The 21295-nt window shown below is 40.7% G+C and overlaps 3 protein-coding genes across 4 annotated transcripts in view; 1 reads left to right on the plus strand and 2 right to left on the minus strand.

The window, feature by feature from the left end:
• The first annotated feature begins 421 nt into the window (after positions 1-421).
• On the plus strand, positions 422-4950 carry vma12 (vacuolar ATPase assembly factor VMA12). Its single transcript, XM_074679695.1, has 6 exons — positions 422-977; positions 1491-1564; positions 1788-1877; positions 2864-2906; positions 3481-3593; positions 3977-4950. Exons 1-6 carry the CDS (start codon positions 794-796, stop codon positions 4070-4072), a joined length of 600 nt encoding a protein of 199 aa, XP_074535796.1. The 5' UTR covers positions 422-793; the 3' UTR covers positions 4073-4950.
• Positions 4951-13894: 8944 nt separating this feature from the next.
• Positions 13895-17824, minus strand: sebox (SEBOX homeobox). Its single transcript, XM_074678674.1, has 3 exons — positions 17719-17824; positions 16290-16498; positions 13895-14605 (listed from the first exon to the last, which is right to left on the minus strand). The coding sequence occupies exons 1-3, from the start codon at positions 17822-17824 to the stop codon at positions 13895-13897; spliced, it is 1026 nt and encodes a 341-aa protein (XP_074534775.1).
• Positions 17825-19500: 1676 nt separating this feature from the next.
• The window catches only part of smtnl (smoothelin, like), an 86773-nt gene continuing 84978 nt past the window's right edge, over positions 19501-21295 (minus strand). For both annotated transcript variants that reach the window (XM_074680215.1, XM_074680214.1), the window contains one exon: positions 19501-19725. In XM_074680215.1, coding sequence (XP_074536316.1) covers positions 19599-19725 — 127 coding nt within the window. In that variant the 3' untranslated portion in view covers positions 19501-19598. The remainder of the gene's footprint in view (positions 19726-21295) is intronic.

Below are 21295 nucleotides of genomic sequence, written 5' to 3' on the forward strand. Positions count from 1 at the left end.
GTGCATTATCACGACTTTTCAAAGCAGTACTTTGTCTTTACATCTGAAAATAGGCTGCACTTCCTCAAAACTGAATTTCAACACAAAAGAAATAAGTCAAGACCTCACGGAGAAGCGACAATTACTTGTTCAATGGAGAAAATAAAACACAAGCGTTCCCAATTATGTCCTTCACATTTGAAAAATATTTTTATCCAACTTTTAATTGCAAAAAAAGTGTTCTCATCGGCTTTATGTCTGGGGGAGTAGGGAGGACTGCAGAGAAATTCATTACATTACTGTGTTGCGTATTATTTGTATTCCATGAGTTCTCGATGGCTGAGCACGAGGAATACCATGAGGTTCAGCATTACGAGTTCTTGTGAGTCCCGTGAATGCACCAAAGGAGCTCACGTGTACTGCAACGTTCCCAATAAGGATATTGTCTCTCATCAGTCCGATTTATATTAAAATCAGTTTAATTTGAAAATTCTATTTGACTTAGAGATTAATTTCTTTTATTTACAAGAAGAAAAAAATATATTTTATGGGCTGGTCACGTGACAAACTACGCCATCGTGTCACGAGACAAACAATATGGCTGCCTTCTTTATCGTGTAAATTTTTCCAGACCCTAAAAAACTGTAGTTCTGGGTTTTGTGTATAAATATGGCTGAAAATAGCTAAGGCTAATTTTCCGTCTCGTTAACTCATCCTTCGATACGAAAAGGCGCTAACAGGGATTCCCTGTATTTATTTGGATATCTCCGCTGCATTATTCCAGACTCCTTCATCAGTTCCTGTGTAGTAAAACATGGCTTCAGCGTTTGTTGTCGGGGATAGATTTAAAGATAAAGTGGCAGAGTTATTAGAAAATTCAGATTCACCTATGCCTCAACATTTGAGACAGGAACTGGAGAAGACTCTAGAAAAAGCAGAGCCTAAAACTCTGTCCTTTGGTACTGCAAGAAGACTCAAGAAATACCTCCAAGAGAAAGGTAAGGGCTCTAACATTTATCTCATTAAATCCAAGTAAACACGTTTTATAAGACATGCTAAAAATCCGATATTTATTCTTGAAAAAATTCAAAAGAAAAAAGAACGGATAAAAAAGGAGGAAAGGTCATCAAAATGTGCAGGAGGGAGTGGAATTGTACAGCCCTAAGCAGATATAGTCATACATTTTATTTACCCAATTTTTCTTTAGTTACACGTTTACTCTCGGTTTTCCAAGATTTCAAGTTAACAACAAACAATCACTGCTTGAATTCTGAGAGCTGTTTAAGCAGTTGTTAAAATGATACGATAAGTTCCCTAAAATACCAAACAATTCTATCAAATTGATTTGTTGATCAACATTCTGGGATATAGTGGTAAGAAATACAGCTATCCTGATTTAGAGTAAAGTAATTCTGACATGATTCACTGCTTTAAAAAAAAAATCATTTCTGCAAGTTCTATGATTCTGAGACTTTAACCTTGAAATAATTTATTAACTTATTTTTTCACAGGTCATCCGTACTTCCTGCATGAGCTGCTGGAGGACAGCTCCCTGCATCTGCCTGAGTTTGTGAAGCCTCCCAGAGTAAGAAACCGTTTGTATTTGTCAAGTTGTATGTGTCTGTTTAACATCTACCAGTCATTTTGGGCTAAGCTAAGACAAACAGCTGCCCAAGTTATTCAGTTAGTCACCCTAGTAAATCTAACACTTAATGCACTAAAGGCTCAGCCAAGTGAAGTTAACAGTTTGCAACCCTTGTGTTCATTTCCTGAGAAAGAAACCTGAACTTCTTTTCCCTTTTCCCTAGAACCCTGAACTAGTTGCTCGTCTCAAGAAGATAGAGGCGAAACTAGCCAACGAAGAATACAACAGAATCACCCGAAATGTTAACACGCAGGTACATTTTCATTAGATTTTAGCATCAAACCATCTTTTAAGCTGTGAGGATCTTTCACTTCTTGTTGTCTTTGGTACACCCTGTGGACAAAACGGTTTCATGCAAGTCTTTGCTGATTTTGTCTTTTTCTTGTATGTGTTGATAAAAAAACTCATCCTGCCTTATTTTAACATTCATACACTTGACTTGTTTAAAGAAATACTTTAAAGAAATAGAAAGCAACAGACTCGCCTCCTGTCACTGTTTTCAGGTGTTTATATAGAATAGAATAGAAAAGAATAGAAAATACTTTATTTATCCCCGAGGGGAATTTCAGGAGTCACCGCAGCATTTAAGAAAACAAAAGTAAGAAAGAGTATAGAAAGTGCAAAAAGGTCCATAAGAAATTAGATGACGACATCCTGTCCACCACTCGTCCACCACTCTCCAGCCCAGCCAGTCTCCACCTCCACAGGGTCCAGGACTGAGCCTCCCCAGCAGTCTGTTCAGTCTCTGTCTCCTGGATCCTGTCTGCTCACAGCAGGCAAAGCACCTCCAATGTGGGGCCGGCGTCCGATGTCAGCTCCGTCAGGCCACGTCCGTGAACAGCACGATGCTGCTGGGTTAGCACGGCTAGCTCGTCCGTCCCCCGGGGCTAGATCCCATGTTCCCAACAACAATGGATGGAAGGACAGGTCCACGTTGTCACCTCCCAGCTTACATCCGAGAACCAGCACGTCGTCCTCACCACCTCCTCTTCAGTTTGAGGGAAATCATCAAGCCCTACACTAGTTAGCATTGACAATGCTACAGGCTGCTAACAGCTAATTTCGCATGTAAACAATATAGAAGCGATTAGCCTGTATGTGGATGCTCTTGTTATGTCTTTATGTTTCATATAACCAAACAGAAACTCCTGAATGAGCTTTTTTTATTTTGGCACTACAGCCCACCTAGTTTCTTATAGTTAACTATATATTACTCTTTATTTAATTCTTTGTTTACAGGAGCTCAGCCACAGTGGAGTGTTAGCAGATATTGGACTGCAAGGTAAGTGTGACAGATCTAAGAACTGTTCAGTGAGTTTCTGTCTCTGGGGATCAGTTTGTGGATTATATGTCACTTTGAACTCAAACTGAGAGAGTTTGTATGGAGCTCTCTGTCATGTGTCCTGTCTTGTGTTTCTGTGTTTTACTGTATTATTGTTTGTATCTTGTATTAGTTTTTCCCCTTTTATGTTGAAATGTCTGCTCCTCATTTACAGTTATGGTTAATTATTCAAACATTTGACTAATTGTTTTGAAACTCCTCATATTTTTTTTCACCATTACATCATTATTAACCTGAAACTGTATTTATGTAAGCGCTATAGGATAAATAAGTGCATTAAACTAATAAGACTGAACTGTTTGCATTGTAGAGTGTTAGTTATGTCTCTTGTGCATTTGTTCTTGATTTGAATGTTCTTAAAGGGCAAGCTCTGATAACACCACAAAGAAGCTGCTTATAAGCGCTCAGAAGTGTTGGAGCGATCATTATGCTCCTTACTGGCTTCTACAAGAACAAAAATCATAAATAGATAAATAAATACATAATACAATTACTTTCCATTTTCTCTGTCCAGTGCGATCAGCCAAAGCAATGGTGGTGACTGTGTTCAACTTTCTGGTGACGGTGGTTGCTGCTTTCGCCTGTTCATACATGGGGAGTCAGTATCTGTTCACGGACACATCAGCAGTAAGATATTCAGATATTCACATTTTTAACTGAACCACTGAGGAACACTTCTTTTTCTCCAGTAGCTCTGCAACCCTAACCTTTCCCAAAATGAATTCCAAGATCAAGGATCAAGAAGCTGTTTTCACATGTGTCTGATACTGAATTGATATTCTGCTTAAACTGCTGAGTACAGATTTGGAGGTGATTATTTGCTCTCTTCTAAAATACCTTCAGTAAAGAAAATTGCATGCCAGCATGTCAGAGGAATGAAGAGTGAGCAGGTCGTTAGAGCTGATTAGGATCTATATATAATGCTTCTTATATCTGGGCCCTGGTCTTCAGTCTGTGATGTTTCCCCCAAACTGACCCCTTTTTTATTGCTTTGTGCTGTTGTTTTTCAGAGGGTAATATCCGCTGTGATTGCTGCCTCAGTAGTTGGGCTGGCTGAACTCTACGTGCTGGTCCGGACAATGGAGGGGGAACTTGGGGAGCCATAGCAGCTGTGTTAAAGAAAGGAGGGATATACTTAAACTGTGGGACTGTTTGAGCACTCTGGAGGCCTCACACAGCTCTCTGCTTCATAGAGGACGCAGCACTGTGCTGTGAAAACTGTGGACTTGAATTTTTCTTGATGTGACAGAAATATATGAGGAGTGTGGAGTAATATTAAAATACAGGGAATGTTTGAATTGCAGTAATTGGTAGAGATGAAAAATTGAAAGATGTTTGTATAAATGGTCATCCTTTATCAACATTAACTCCTTTAATTTAATCTCACTGCACCCAACGCGACTCACATTAAACCAACATATGAGTCCCAGTCATCATATATTTACTGGTCTTTTGTTTTTCTGATTTTTCTTCTTCTTTTTCCTCGCTGGAACTTTCCAGTTGATATCATGACTCACTGTTTCCTGGGGCCTGTACTACGAAGCTGGATTAAGTCATCCAGGATAACTCTGCAACAACTCACTGAACTTCACCGGATCTCCGTTATCCAGATCTGCTGTACTACAAAGCTTGTTATCAACTGGATAAGTGAATCTGGCTGGGATCTGTGCGCGCACACATAAAATGGGCGTGGTTAGCGGGTCCGGAGCATTTTCCACAATGGAGAAGAGAGCAGCCTACGTTACGGCGGAGGAGCAGCAAATAATCCTGCAAAAAATACGAGGAGTACCGCAGTATTATCCAGGCCGGAGGGATTGCTGCAAGAAATTGCCGATTCTGAATGCGTAAATTCCCAAACGCTGATATTAATAGATCTATCTCATCACGTGACGACACGGGCAGTTAGGTCCTTATTCATTCATGTTGTCAGTCAGTGTGTGTGTGATCAGCACCATATCCAACCTCATAATAAGAAAGAGTCCACTTTCCTACAAATCTCAAGGAAAACGCTCATTATAGGCTATTTGTATTGCAGATGCAATAGCAGTGGGGAAAAAAATGACGTGGGAGCAAATAAAAATTAAATATAAAAACATCCTTCCAAGTGGTCAGTATGAATTTCCCTAATTTCTCTTTGGGTTAAATAAAGTATTTTTCATTTCATGAAAGATTCCATTTGCACACATTTCTACTTTTCCCTGACGATGTCTCAGCTATGATGACTAGTAAGATATTGTTTGTTCAAAGCCCATAAGAAAAAATGTTGGGCCAAAAAGACAGGGGGTGGTCCCACACCGGAGGACTTCACTCCGGATGAGCAAACTGGTGACTGAGCGGTCTTTTATGCACGCCCGAGAGAACCGATTGGTGGTCTGTCACACCCCGTGAGCTCTTATCCTGGAACTTAACTTGCTCCGGACCAGGTTTGGCGTTCAGCATCAGTTACTGGGGCAACGTGTCTGGATAAAAAGAGATCCATGTTAACTGCAAATAAACACGACGTTCATTTGGTTCCGACCACTTTATTCCACCACGGCACGACGCCAACAACACAAACAGGACTTGACATCCGACTGACCCCTCTCAAACGAGCGCCCTCGCGTGCATAAACCTTGTTACTGCAAGGATGGGTAAATACATGTTTTACCATATGGAACATGGTACAAGATAATACATGTTAACAATCTCCCTGTATTTTAAATTAAAAAAAAATTACCTGCAAGTCTTTTAACAGAATAGTAAAAGGAGAACATTTGCTTAAGGTGTTCAAGTGAAATCATTAACATAGAACACAACAAAAAATTTTCAACAACCTTTACTGCAATGTCCATAGTCCTTCACTAAGTGCTTTCAGAAGCACCAGAGGTGATGCTCCTTTTTTTGTTAGACAGTCAGCAAGTTGAGATTTCGAGTCCGACCAGAGCACCCTTTTGATTTTCTTGTTTTCGATGAGCTCTTTTATGCTACTTATGTCCAACCTCAGTCTTTTCTCTGTGACCTGTTTGGTTGACTTAAGGGCATCAAACAAGGAGTGATTGTCCGTTACACAGAACAATGACGGTGCATTTTGTTCAGCATGTCCAGTTGTTAGTTCAGAAAAGAGAGTGGCCAAAAACATGGCATTGTCTATTCCATCTGACATAGCTAGAGTTTCACCTGCAAGCGTGCTTCGCACCACACGTCTGATCCTTTTGGACTGCCAGCACAGAGGGGAAAACTTCCCTCCCTCTCCCATAAGAGCAATCAAAGCTCCCCCATGAGTGCCACCATCTGGAAGGTTGCCAAGAGATGCATCACTAAAAACGACCAAGTGTAAAGCAGCATTGTTACCCAAATGTTGAAACTTTAGAGTTACTTTCTCAGATTTGAGTTTGCGGATAACTTTGTTGGCATCATGAATAGTTTGAACAGTAGCATTTTTGGTGCTGGATGCCAAGGTACAAGCATTAAACATAACATCAGGCCTGGTCTGTTTAGCAACCCACAGAATCTGCCCTATCTTAGATCTGAGCTGCTCTTTTTCAGCTTCATTTAGAGCGGAGTCTCTCTGTGTGGCACGTGCTGCTGTCATGTGAAGAGGTTGTAAGTTTTCAATGTAGCTGTGCTGATGTACCTGTACAACACCATCAACAGAGGCAAAGTTGATTCCTACATAGGAAAAGTTTTCATGCTCCTCACGTCCTACAAGGAAAGTAGATTTAAGTTGAGGGACAACTTTTGCTGCAAAGTTTTGTGAGCCTGCCCAAAGAAAGTCATCTACATGGCATGCAAGTACCCCAGCAACCTGACATTGCTCATCTAGCCAGTAGAAAACTGCAGGATCTACCTGTGACACTCTGCCACCTGTCTTTATCATGATTTCTTTTACTTTGTTGTACCAGTATAGTGAAGCATCAGCAAGACCATACACACATTTCTTTAATTTCCAAAGGGTACCTTCACAGTTTGCCTCAGGAGGGGGGCGGATGTAAATGTCCCTGGACAGCTCCATACCCTGCAGGAATGCAGATTTTATGTCCATGGAGTGAATTTGCCACTGATTTTGACAAATAACAGTTAACAAGAGCCTTAAAGACTCAGAGGCACATGTTGGTGAATCTTTCTGTAGCTCTTTAATGTTAAGCTCTTCAAAACCTCTAGCTACGAGGCGAGCTTTTGGCATAATGCCTTCAGCAGTTTCTTTTAGGATACAAACCCACCTGGTGGAGATGCATTTTTGACCCACATTTTCAACTGCTTCAAACACATTGTTTTTGAGCCAGTTCTTAATTTCTTCCTGTTTGGCTTTGTCAAAAGAAATGTCTTTAGTTATCAGTACATCAGGCTCCCTGTGTTCAGGTTCAACGGTGAGACTATCAACACTTGTGATGTCAAGGGACATTTTTTGTCCGTCACTTCCATCTGGTTCAATACATTGCATGTTATACCAGTTTTTGTGCTTTCCTGTGGATTTGCCTGCCCTGCTTAACACTTTGGCTCTGTGCAAAATACCATCATCTCTGCCCAAAAATGTTACTGTCTGTCCACTTTTGAGTCTTTTGTTCTGTGTCAAAATGGGGCGGTGTATTTCTGAGCTGGCCTCCTCATTATGTGTGTTGTCAGTTTGTGTCTCACCAGGTGTATACACCCCACTTGTGTTAGCTTCAATGTCACTCGTGTCACTATGTTCACTGTCTGTAATCTGTTTAACATCTGCTTCATGGTTTACAGTGACAGTCTCACATCCTATCTCAGCATTTGCATTATTTTGTGTATTTTCTTTTTCTTGACCTTGAGCATTTACCTTACTCAGCCTTGACTGGTGTACTCTAACAAGCATCCCTCCGTGTCTCACAAAAACAACAGCTCCATCTTGACCAATAACTATCCCTGGTCCCTTCCACTCTTTACAGTCTGCTCTTTTGTAATAAACTTTCTCGCCTGTCTCATATTTGTCATCTGTAGGTCTGAGCTGCTTGCGAAGTGCTCTTCTTATCCTTTCTGAGCACTCTGCTTCTGTAAATGCTTTTCTGGAAGCATGTAAAGCAGATATGTGTTCTCCTACCCTTGAACTCATAGTGGTTCCCTCTAATGCAGGTGGCTTATCAACTAACACAGAGGGAAGGTTGGGATTCTGTCCAAATACTAGTTGATGTGGACTATAACCGTGAACACTGAGCATGCTGTTCTTGGCCATAAGGGCCCAGTCTAGAGCAGTGTCCCAGCAACACTCATTTTCCCGTTTCACCTTCTGGATGATCTCTGTGAGCGTGTGGTTGTGTCTCTCTAGTAGTCCATTGCTCCAAGGACTGTATCCTGCTGTTGTCTTTACCTCAATGTTGAAGTTTTCTGCCATGTCTCTCATTTCTTCATTATTAAACTCTCCACCATTATCACTGTAGAGCCTCTGGGGGGGACCATGGACACTTATCCATCAATGGATGAAAGCGTTGACTATTTCAGAGGCCTTCTTTGTCTTCACAATGTTTCCTGCACTGAAGCGTGTAAAGTGGTCCATGATGTGGAGATACCAAACACCTGGTTCCAGCTCGTGTAGATCCACTGCCACAGTTTCATTATATCCTGAAGCTAACGGCAAACCCACAGCAGGTTTTGGTTTTGTCCTGCTGTGCCTCTGGCATACATCACAGTTGTTTACTATTTCTTGTAAAATAGTAATGCACTCTTTGTCTTTATTTCCTGAGCTATGTAGGAGTCTCTGTAGTCTGTCTGCAGATGCGTGACCAAACTGTCTGTGAAGCTTCAGGAGAGATTTGCGTTTTTCATCCAAGGAGAGGTTTTCTGATAGTTTGAGAACCTCGTCTTCTGTTTGACTCACTTCAGATTCTTTTTCCTTTTGTGCGTCTTTAACTCTTATATCCACGCAGTAATGCCCAGAGCTTGTGAATTCAAGGGTTACTGGTTTCTTAAACATCACAGCTCTGTCATTTTCCATATCCAAAACAGTCCCTGCCTTCTTCAGAGATGCTTTACTGAGCAGCAGGGGGATGTCAGCTTGGACTACCTCAGTTTCAATGTGACATTTTGTCTGTCCTATTTCGGCAGGTAGTTTCACTTTTCTGTTCGAGTACACAACATTTCCATCTCCAAACCTGAAAGGCCTGCAACTTGGTGCTTCTGATTTTAACAGCTGACTTAGCTGCTCTTGATTAAAGTCATCAATATAGCTTTCGAGCCATTTTTCTCCACAGACTGTGCGCGTACAAGCAGTGTCAATAATGGCTGAGCCCAAAGATTCAGTCAAGAAAATTTCTGCATTGGACAGCACGTCTTTTGTAAGTAATGTGATATTACACTCCTCTACATCTTCAGTCAGTCTTGCTTGTTCACTTCTATGTGGACAGTCTTTAGCCCAGTGGAAGGTACTTTGACAAACTGCACATTTGGATCTCCTACCAAATTTGTCCAGCGGGTTGGTACCTGGTAAGGGCTGCCTCTGTTGTCCTCTCGGTGGGGTGACAGTTCCCTTCACTTTTCCTTGTTGCCTTTGCTCTGTGAGGAACGCCACGTCCTGGTTCACACTTATTCCATCTGAAAAGATCGCCGTTTTGCCTCCGAAAATTCTTTTCAGTCCCGACTTCATCGACGAGAAAGTCAACTCCGTGCACGCCGTCAAAGCGAGCTGTCTGTTTTTTTCATCCAAGCATGCAGTGTCCAACAACTTGAATGCTAACACAGCATCAGGAAGCGTCATGTTGTATTTTTTCATCCGGTTATATCACTGCTCAAAGTCTATGATGTAGTTCGCCATTGAAACAGAGATATCCTTTTTTCGCATCAAAATGAGAATACGCTTCATAAGCGCGATCCTTTTCCTCCTTCAGAAAAACGCTGTCAAGTTTGGCAAGCAAAGTCGCCATACCGTCATCACTGTCCAGTTGCTCGGCGGGTATCTCCATGGCGGTTTCCCGGGCTCGTCCGTCGAGCCCCAGTGCGACAGCAAGCGCCTGTTTCTTCTTGTCGAGTTCGGTAACTCGCGTCCATATATTAACCTCATTCTTCCAGCATTCGTAGGGTCTGGCTTCATCAAACTTAGGTGGTACTTTATAATTGCTAACCATCCTCTGCTACCAATGTTAACTGCAAATAAACACGACGTTCATTTGGTTCCGACCACTTTATTCCACCACGGCACGACGCCAACAACACAAACAGGACTTGACATCCGACTGACCCCTCTCAAACGAGAGCCCTCGCGTGCATAAACCTTGTTACTGCAAGGATGGGTAAATACATGTTTTACCATATGGAACATGGTACAAGATAATACATGTTAACAATCCACATTCGTAGTACGGAAAACCCGAAACTTATCCTAGAAGTTATCTCTCTAAGAGCTAATCCAGCTTCGTAGTACAGGCCCCTGCTCTTGGATGTTTTTGAAGGAACGCCACCTACAGCTAAATCTGTCCAAAACTGAGCTCATTGTCCTTACTGCTTGTCCCTTGGTTTAACCACAGATCAATGTCCTGCTTAATTCCAATCAACTTGTGCCACAAACTCTGCCAGAGATCTGGGTGTCATGATTGATCACCAGCTGACCTTAAAGGTTGACGTGTCCTTCATTGCTCGATCTTGTTGATATGCCCTCTATAACATCAAAAGGATCAGACCGTACCTGACACAACAGGCCACGCAGGCCCTTGTGATATCAAGCATTGAATACTGCAATTCTCTCCTAGCAGGCCTCCCTGCATGTCCATTTTAACCTCTGCAGATGATCCATAATGCAGCGGCACGTCTGGTCTTTAACCAGCCCAAAACAACACGTCACCCAGCTGTTAATCTCACTTCACTAGCTTCCAGTAGCACTTTGAATCAAATTCAAAGCTCTTCTTTTGGCTTATAAAGCATTGACAAGAATGGCTCCTGCCTACCTGGGATCCCTCATCTGGGTCTACACTCCTTTTCACCCACTACGCTCTGCTTGTGAAAGACGCCTGGTACTCCCAGCCTAGCGCATCTCTAAATCTCTAGCCAAACTCTTCTCCTCTGTTGTGCCCAAACAGTGGAATGAATTACCTAACTCTATACAATCCACAGAGTCCCTTTCTACATTGAGAGATGTCTGAAAACTCATCTGTTCAGGGAACACTTGAAGTACTTAAGCTGACCCTTCTCCTCTTTGTCCTCAGGGGTAGAATGAAGCAGCAGGTCTAAGACTCAGCTCTTGTTGATTTTTCAGTACTACTACTGAATGCTGTTGAAGGTTGAAGTATATTGTTCCAGCAATTAATTGTGGATTGTTTGTTAGCTGGGTAATTCTACCCCCCCCCCCAATAAATAAATAAAAAATCCTGCACTTAATGGCAGCACCTGCAGCTGAATAACTTGTAACACTGTTGTCGTTTTCCTTCTGTCTAAATTCTTGCTTGTGTTGAACATTGCTTCGGACAAAAGCATCTACTAAATGAAACTGTACAGCTGTAGAACTGTAGAAGTATGGCTTTCAAGTACTTCAAGTACACTGTGCTTAGTAGAACCTATGACTCAAAGCTAGCATAAAACGGAGGGTTTGGTCCTTATGGGCTGTAAACAAAATGTGATGTTTTGATTAGTGTTCAGTCAATCATTGAATAAGTGGATTAATCAGTTTTTTTATTCATGAGATCATTTTGAAAGCTGTGTCAATAACAGCAGTGATTCAAGTTGTTTCTGTAGTTGTTTGTTTGACTTTGCCATTACGGTTGTGGTTGTTGTCATTGTCGTGATTGCTGCCATGGTCGTGGTCATGGTGGTTGCACTTGTTTTGACTCTTCTGAATAGCCCAGCAGATGTGGTACCAGTTAATAATATTTTCCTTGAAGGGTCTTTATCCTGGCTTTCTGGCTGACAGATGTGGAAATAATTGTCTTCTGATCTGTGCTTACTGTATCTACAGAATGTGAATGGAATCATGGAGCCAAGCAGCTGATGAAAACAAACCATTAATGTAACCCAGGGGTGCGTAGCCGTGATAACAGACTTATCATCCTCTGGGACGATAACTTTGTGTGTCTTAGCTCAAAACAATTCCACTACAACTCACAGAATGTTTTCTCTGATCCCTCTCCAGATATGAATTCTGTAAACTATCCGATTCTCTTCTTAATACATCCTGTCATATCAGCAGAGATTAAAAGATGTAACTACATCTGGAGTACCAAAAAAAGTATCTTTCAAAGATCTGAGATTTGACACCCGGATTAAAGGTTTATTGGAAGATTATTTGGTATTAAAGATGATTATGATATGCAGAGCTCTGTGCTGGGTGAACATTGTGTGCTGCTGTCTGTCATATTTTCCCTGTATTATTCCTCTCATGTAATATTTCTAAACTTAAATCCTGGCACAATTACAGAGCCTGTAAGCTGATAGAGCCTGAGCTTTAATTTACTTCTTATTTTTCATCTTCCCTCCTCCCTCTGTCCGTCTAAACCTCCTCCTACTTACAGAACAGAGAGATATGAAACAAATATATTTTGACTTAGAAAATAATTATTCCTGCCATGGTATTTAACCACAAGGAATCATTTTAATCAGGATGTTTTGAAAGATAATACTGGCAGCATAAAACATGCCACGGTTCAGCTTAGAGCAGGAAAACAGGAGCAGCATCTGTGAGAGGACTTCATGACGAGGCCCAGCAACAAGTTTCAGGGTTTATCAGCAGCTCTGTCCATCATTTTAGATGTTTTATATTTACCAAAAAAACATCTAAATGAAACAAACTGATGCAGAAATCAGTTAAAAAAATGAGTTCACCTTTCTGTGTTACATAGCTGACCGTAGCTTTAGCCCTGCAGACTCAAACAAAAATGCTTCACTCTAACTTTCAGAAACCATCACAGAGTAGGTTTAAAAAATAATACTCATCCATGCGTTTTAAGGTTCAACATCAGATGGCTTCCAGTTCCCATCATAACACCACCCCGTTGCCATTTTCTTACAGCTTCAAGGATAGAAAAATGTATACTTGGTCCAGATTAAGTTTTTCTTTTAACAGCAAGTTTTCAGACTTCTTAATCCTAATTCTTTCACATGCTCCTTTAAAGAAGTCGAAGTTGTACCAGAATCCTCTACTCTGTTTCTCATGATATAAAGTAAAGATCATTTAGTAGCTTACAATATTAACCTGATGTTGCTTAATTGAGTTTAGAGAGATTAAAAAAATGACTTTTTCACATTGTGGCTTCACCCTACAATTTATGTCAAGTTTCAATCTAAAGATTTTGTTCTTTTCAAGACACAAACTTCAGACTGAGGGATAGCAGTGGTACAAGTAAAAAGAAAAGATATGAAAGGCTGAAGATTTTTTGAAATATTCCCCCCCCAAAAAACAAAAAAAAAACAGGATTGGTAAATATTGAGGAAATTCCATTATATATGAAGTCTGTTTAGTACAAAGTCAAACGTAGTGAAGTCAGGTGTAAAAATTAAATCAGGTCTGAGGGCTCATGCTCCATTAGTTAGCTGGCTACTTTAAATACAAAAACATCTCTAGTCTATTTATCCTGATAACTGGTGATAGTACTAAATTAAGATTTAATAACGTTAATCTACAGTTTCCCTTTTCAGTGTAATTTTTTCCTGAAGCAAAGCAGAAAGTCTGCTCAGTGATTGTTTTAAACATGTTTTTGATCGTCTATAACACTTTACTTCATCATCTTTAGGGATGTTGTCACCAAAAACAAGTTAACTGCATTTGTCACAATCTTTGCATGTCCTCGAGGCTGAACTTGACGTGTCCTCAGGGCTGATCTTTATGTCTCCTCAGGGCTTAACTTCATGTTTCCTCAGGGCCTCATCTTTACATGTCCTCAGGGATGATCGCCATGTGACCTCAGGACTGATCTCTATGTGTCCTCAGGGCTTATCTTTATGTGAACTCAGAGGGTTAAAGGTCATAAAAATCCTTTCATTCAGATCCTGCTCCGCTCTCTGATGGGTCAGAACTCCAAGAAGTTGGTGACGATGGCAGCATTGTAGATCAGGTCTGAGATGTACCCCATGGAGGTCTGTGGTCCCATCTGTGGGGGGTGATGGTGGTGTGGGTGTGGGCAGTGGTGTCCCTGTCCTTGAGTCACCTCCCAGTACACCTGCTGAGGGTGAGACGGGACCACCTGGTCTACAGACGTGTGTCCTCCAGCCCCGCCCCCATACACAGCCTGATGCGCCCCAGATGGAGCCACAGTCTGGGGTTTGAAGTTCTTGAAGGTCTGGTAAGAGGAGCGGGTGGAGGCTGGGTGGGGGTGCTGCCTGCTGACAGCCTGGGGGAAGGATCCAGGGAGGAACCCTGAGAGAGCTGGTCCCATTGTCTGATGATGATGATGGAGGTGATCTTCCTCCCATAGGCGGGGCTCTGGAGGTTTTGTGGAGCCTGGTATGGGCTGCTGGTGGAGGGAGGAGGAGGAGGGTGGAGAGGAGGACACAGGGTTGCTGTAGATCTGGATCCAGTCTGAGTACATCTGAGGGACTTCCTCACAGGTGTGGGTCTGCTCAGGTCTGAAAATGTCTGCCAGGGAGGTGGAAGTAAAGAAGGCGGAGCCGACAGGACCAGAAGACGGATCCACAACCGCTCGAGCTGTCAGGACTGGTTTGGTGGACTTGGGGAATCTCCCGGTTTTGATGCTTCTGGCTCTTCTGTTTTGAAACCAGACCTGTGAACAGAAACGGGACCTTGACTGAACTTTTGTAAAGATCCTCAGCTCTGGGTCTGAAACCATGAGGTGAGGGCGTCAATTTTCAGTAAACACACAGGAACAGAACCATATGGACCATCCAACACCACCAGTCCAGTACTGACATGATCTCAGACCGTCCCGGTAGTGGTTCAAGATTTAATGAAGCTTTCATTATCTCAGGATGGAGACTCTTTCTCTCTGAACACTTTGACCTCACGTGACCTCAGGGCGAGTCTCTTTGTGGCTGCTACAGAGAGGGAGACAGAGACAAGCTGAGCTTTTAAGCTAGGCTCCCGTGGACTGGACCACATTCATCAGCTCATTACAAATTAGAAAGACTCTTTACATTGTGTACAGCAGTCACTGTGCTTCTCACAGCAGTTGCTGGTTCAAGTCTAGGCAGTAATCTCCTCTCCGCTCCCCATGTTTCCTTTCAGCCAGCAGGTGATTTGACAGAGGCAAACCCTCTCACCTGTCAATAAATACATCAATACGATGGGCTGTCACCCTGTTCCCATCCAGTGTTACACCAGGTAAAGTAGTTCCCATCAGGTCAGCTTCTCAGACTGCTGTGGGCCCCAGGAAGTTTATGTGATAACCACTTAACTCTTAACACCAAAGGTATAACTTTCAGGTTCAGCCAGGACTTTCTTCAGCTGGGTCACTAAAGTAAAGACTCCTGCTCTGTCAGTTTCTATCACATGTTTATGGAGTTATTCCCTTTTCATTTCTCAGCATATTAAAGTTTGAGCCCAGCTTCAATGAAATGCTGCTCTCACTGTTACTGAATGATGCCGACGATGAACATTACGTTAGACCCTCAAAGGTTCGTGGTCTGTTTGTAACCGAGACATAATTTCGTCAGACACTTTTCTATATTATGACTACAACACGTTTAATCTCTTAAATGTTAACAATTGACCCAATATTAAATTTGTATAAGAGCTTTAACTTGACAAGTCAGGCACCAAACTTTTCTTCTAGGTGTCAGATTTTTATTTATTTATTCATTTATAAGCAAATTGTCAGGACTAAACTTTTTTTTTTTTTTTGGAGCTGTTTGTTCTTCCAGCAGCAGTTCTTCCAGCAGCAGTTCGCTCTTATACAAATTTATTTATTATACAAATAAATTTGTATAAGAGCTTTAACTTGACAAGTCAGGCACCAAACTTTTCTTCTAGGTGTCAGATTTTTATTTATTTATTCATTTATAAGCAAATTGTCAGGACTAAACTTTTTTTTTTTTTTTTTGGAGCTGTTTGTTCTTCCAGCAGCAGTTCGTATTTTCAAAACCTGACAAAGTCTGTTTTTAATTTTATAAAAACGACATTAAAACCAAAGACGGGTAAGTTGGATAGATGTCAAATACATTTATCTTTCAGTCTAAACTCCATGAAGACAGAAAAAATGACACAGCAGCCTTGGTTGTATCATTATCAAATAAAGAGAAGAGAGGTCAGAGCACTGAGATGAACCAGTTTAGGAATCAGTAATACAGACAGAGCCGGACGCGCGGTCCGTACGGACAGTCCCCTGAGCGTTGGACGGTGGTGGTACCCGCTTTCTTAGGACGCAATGAAATGTCGACATTAATAAATCCATTGTCCTCCCTGAGTCTTATCTGAAGGTGTGTCAGAGGATGCATGTGACCCGGTCTCACCTGGATCTTGCTCTCGGGCAGGTGTGTGTGAGCAGCCAGCCTCTCCCTCAACGTGATGTCCGGATAAGGGGTCACAGCGAAGGCCTGCTCCAGCTCGGACAGCTGGGCTCGGCTGAAGATGGTCCTCTTCCTCTTCCTTTGACCCTCCGAGGGCCCGCAGGCCCCCTGGTCCGGCTCCGGGGAGGAAAGCGAGCCGTCAGCCGGGGAGTCTGCGGGAGGGGGACAGAGAGAGAAAGAGGAGCTCTTATATGAGGGGAAAATAAAAATAAAGGGAGACTTGACTCAAACATAGAGCGTAATTGAATGTTTCAATGTTTGATAACCTATCCATATATATTCACACAATTTAAAAAGTTTAACCTGACCTTCAGTTGAATTCCTTCACGTCAGTTTTCGTAAAGGTCAAGCTTTTTAAGTTTAGAGATGTTTCACTTTTACGTGCTTTTATGTTTTAATTGGAGTTTATAACCAAAGTTGATCAGATTAAAGCTCCGGATTTAAAATGAATAAATATTTAAAAAGATTTGTCTCTGCTTCAACTGTTCAAACATCTGTGTTTGAGAAGAAATGACCTTTTTATCTCCCTGACAGATCCTTATCACAGTCTTTTGTGTAAAGAAAACTGAATGCCGGTCAGGAGACAGAAAGGTGCCGTATTTCAGGGTGGATAATTTAAAGGAAAAATAAGTCAACCCCCCCCCCCATACTTAAAATGTAAACTGAGGAAGCGTGTATATCTGGGGGGTCAGTTTGATTTTCAATCACTGCTTCAGCGCGTCTTTGCGCGCTCATGCGCATAATGTTACATGAAGTAAAGGAGAGCAGCTCGTCTTTATCTGACGGCCTCTCAGGTGATCACCAAATCAATGCATCCATCTAAATCCCTAAGTTCAAGAGCAGGCTGTATGTATGTGACAACAACTAGTGTGTAACCTGAGAAGTAAAGCTGCATATGATTTATTTATAGCACAGTGACGCTGGTGTTAAAAAGGCTGACCTATCAGAAGGTTTTAATAATAAAAAAAACAACATTAACAACAACAACAACAACAATAATAATGAGATAATAATAGTAATTTATACATCCTGTTTTAAAATGTGGTTTACTAAATGCTCAAAGGCACACTGTTTTTATGAAAGTACTTTGACAATACAATCAAGGGGATATTAAAGCCCCCCCCCCCCACAACCCCAAACGTGTTTCTGGATAATTTCTGTTATTGATGTGAATAAAGTTAGAAATCTGACAGTTCATCAGAGCTGACTTATTTTTATTGAGTGAAAGCCTTCATTTACACCTGTTTTGTTTCCTGAATGAGTCCATAAATGTCTAAGATCAGAGATTTTATAATAATAATAATAATAATAATAATAATAATAATAATAATAATAATAATAACAACAACAACAACAGTTGAATCCAACTCACCTTTACTCTGATCTTGCTCTCCAAATAATGTCTTAAAGTCCATCATTGCTGCCTGCTGCTGGTTCTTTCTGAGTCCAGAAAAGTCTGAGTCCATAAACAGAGTCATAACTACACCAATTCACATTGTCTGACACACACGCTAGCACACTGTGCAGAGAGGGAGTGACTGCTTTTATACTCAGATCAGACTGGACATAACACACCCACCAGCCTTTAAATCCAGGTGTTTTTCACCTCCTCATATAATCTAGTTTTATCTAATCTAATCCGAGGATCTGTTTATATAATGGGGTCTTCAGCTGGTTTCAAATGTAAGAAAAAGACAAAAAACTCAGTGAACACAGCCCTCCTCATCGCAGTTTCTGTTTTTAACAAGGTTGTTGAATATCACATTGATAATAATTTTACAATCACTTCTTATATCACAAAAACATGAATGACCTCAGGGAATGGGCTTTTAAACATGTGTGTGTGTGTGTGTGTGTGTGTGTGTGTGTGTGTGTGTGTGTGTGAGAGAGAGAGAGAGAGAGAGAGAGAGCTCTTTTTGTTGACTTTTTTTCATTTATCTTATGTTTGATTAGTTTTTAGTTTTGTTATTTTTGTGATATAACTCACTGAATTATTTTGTTTTATATAGTCTTATTTCAATCTTTTTCACTTCTTGTTTCCTGCTGCAACTCAGTAAATTCTTCTGTTGTGGGACTGATAAAAGAATGTATTATCTTACAGAAACGTTAAATTAACTGATGAGTGTTCTAACATTTAAAAAAAAATCAAAAAGACTTCTCTTTGTTTCACTTTGACTATTTTTCCATTTTTCATTCAAACAGTTAGATTATGAGTCTGAGTAAGCAGTTTGTGTTTTCACTGTTGGTCTAAAGCCTGTTGGTCCCCAAAAATGTCTCGTTTTAACCGCTTTAAATGACAGATCAAGAGTTTGGATTAAGGTTTCATTTTAGCTGTTGGATGAGTTTCTAATCTCCTCAGGTTTATAACAATTAAACAGTCAAATTTGTGTTTCACTAGGTGGGATATTTTAATCTGTTTACGAATAAGGTGACATCAGCCTTTGGCTACACCTGAATTTCAGCAGAACCCACCCAAAAAAGAATAACTTTGGCTCAAAAGTTTAACCAAATCTTTATTTTCTGAAAATACTGGAAAAAAATCTTTGTGTGCATACATTATTTAGTGATGTTTGAAGTTGAGCAGGAACCATAACTGTTTTTTCTAACTTGTGAAATTAATCATTGTGTTGAATTGTCTTCTGCCTTGTCTTAAATAGTTTTCCCTTCTAGCTCAGGTTCGACCTCATATCATCTCTTCTCTATACTTACAGAAACACAACAGACTCATGCAGACCTCAAGCACAACAGTTTATTTAGTCTTACACATCACCATCACCATCATCATCATCATCATCATCATCATCATCACAGCAAATGTGGATGTAAACATCAGCTAGTGATCAGCTGATGATCAGTTGACACACCGTTTGATTCTGTTTCTACTCAAACCTGCAGTCCATTCAGGTATTCAGACACCTCTGTGACACACACACAGCATCTATCTGTGCAGTTTGGAGGTTGATGCATACACTTACAACACAGCAATAGTCGCACTCTTTGCCCAAACCCCACACACTCACACAAACTAACAAACAAGCCCTGAAATTTGTGTGTATTCCTCTTCTTTATCACAGCACGCACAGTCTCCTCCCTCAGTCAGAGTCCTCTGTGCCTTGGGGAATGTTCATTAACCCACCACCAGGAGGCAGGGCAGTCCATTCACTGTGCACCCCTGGTGGCTCTGGCTCCTCTGTGCTCAGAGCTCAGAGAAAAGAAGAAGAGGCTGAAAAGCAGACCCAGAGGTTGGATTCTTCACTCAAACTTGCGTAGGTGGTTGTAGAGAGACTGGACGTAGGTGAAGACACACATAGGGTCCGGTTTATGGCCCATGATCATCATGTCGTCCACCTCGATAAGCCGGTCACAGCCAGCCTTCACCCTGCACACAGTAACGTGCAGACATGGATCAAAATATTATTAAATATTATTAAACTATATATATATATATATATATATATATATATATATATATATATATATATATATATATATATATATATATATATATATATATATATATATATACACATATATATATATATATATATATATATATATCTACACATATATATATATATATATATACACATATATATATATATATATATATATATATATATATATATATATATATATATATATATATATATATATATATATATATATATATATACACATATATATAAGATAGGCCTTCTGTTAGTCCTAAACTTTACCATAAGTTCACACAAACATGTTTTCAGGAGTTATAGATCATTTATGTCGAAGTTAATCATTTATACACATTAAAGTCTGTGTAGGTCTGAGCTGTGTGAGCTCTTAAAGAGCTAAAAGCTCACACAGTTGAGCTCTGTGGCTCAGTTAAATCAGCTTAAAGCTGCAGCAGTGTGAGGAAGAATAATACAATCCCTGATGCTCTCTAAGCCCTCACATACACGACATGTCAAACCGTGGGCCTGTATACACTCTGATCTATATGATGCAGCCTGTACGTGCTATTTCTGACTTAGAACAATGAGCTATGCTCTGTTTGGATGCTCATCACTCTGCAACAGAGTCAAACTACATGGCGGGCTTGCTGGTTTGTGTTTCAGCATTAAAACACAAGAAAGCTGCAGAGAAAGAACAGAACAAAGAAGAGTGATGGAGATTCATTCAGCCACAGAGCAGCTAAACTCAGGCTGCACTTACTGACAGTGCCAGAGAGGACTTTGCGCATCATTCTGCACAAAAACACTATGTGACTGTTTCACAATAAACACATTAGAGCACAAACTCTGGAGAAGCGTTTAAAGACACTCAGAGGAACATTTGTTTTTTCCTCTTTAAAGGTTGTCTACAAAAACTGAAGTCTGAGAAAGTCTTTCTTTCATTTCTTTAGTAAAAATGTCTTGCTACACTTGATCTGAGCCACATTCAGCTGACAAGTCCAAAGGCCTGTCTGATTGTAAGACATTTAAAGACAGAGACGAGGCCTCAGCTGTTTGCAAAGACTAGAAAAAGCACTGATGGGATTAAAAAAAATTACTTGTCAAATTTCTTGAAAAAATAACAACTCCTTGTACATTTTTTGTACATTCAAAGTTCATATTTACAGTAGACACAGCTCAAACTGTGACTGTTACATTTGTCTGACAGAGTTTTGTTTGTTAGGAAAAATAAGTCTTAATACTGAAGTCTGATTCAAGGTTTCAGTCTTTTGTCTTTTTGTAAATTCAAAGGGAGCATTAATGACCTTCACTTCATCAACTAAGGACTAAATCTTTTACAGATACAGACAAAAATCACTATAAGAAGAGAGTGACTCTGGTTGGGGACTGGAGGGTCTCTGGTTCAAGTTTTGATAGGGACCATGGACTGTATGACACATGGACTTAGTCTCTGCTACATCACCAGTCTGTTTCTGATGCAGAGTAATGAAGCCCATCGTTGGTGGGGGCCATGTTGGA

Source organism: Halichoeres trimaculatus, unplaced genomic scaffold, assembly GCF_033239565.1.
Source record: "Halichoeres trimaculatus isolate MK-OKI-2021-1 unplaced genomic scaffold, fHalTri1.1 fHalTri1_scaffold_9, whole genome shotgun sequence".
Taxonomy (NCBI): Eukaryota; Metazoa; Chordata; class Actinopteri; order Labriformes; family Labridae; genus Halichoeres; species Halichoeres trimaculatus.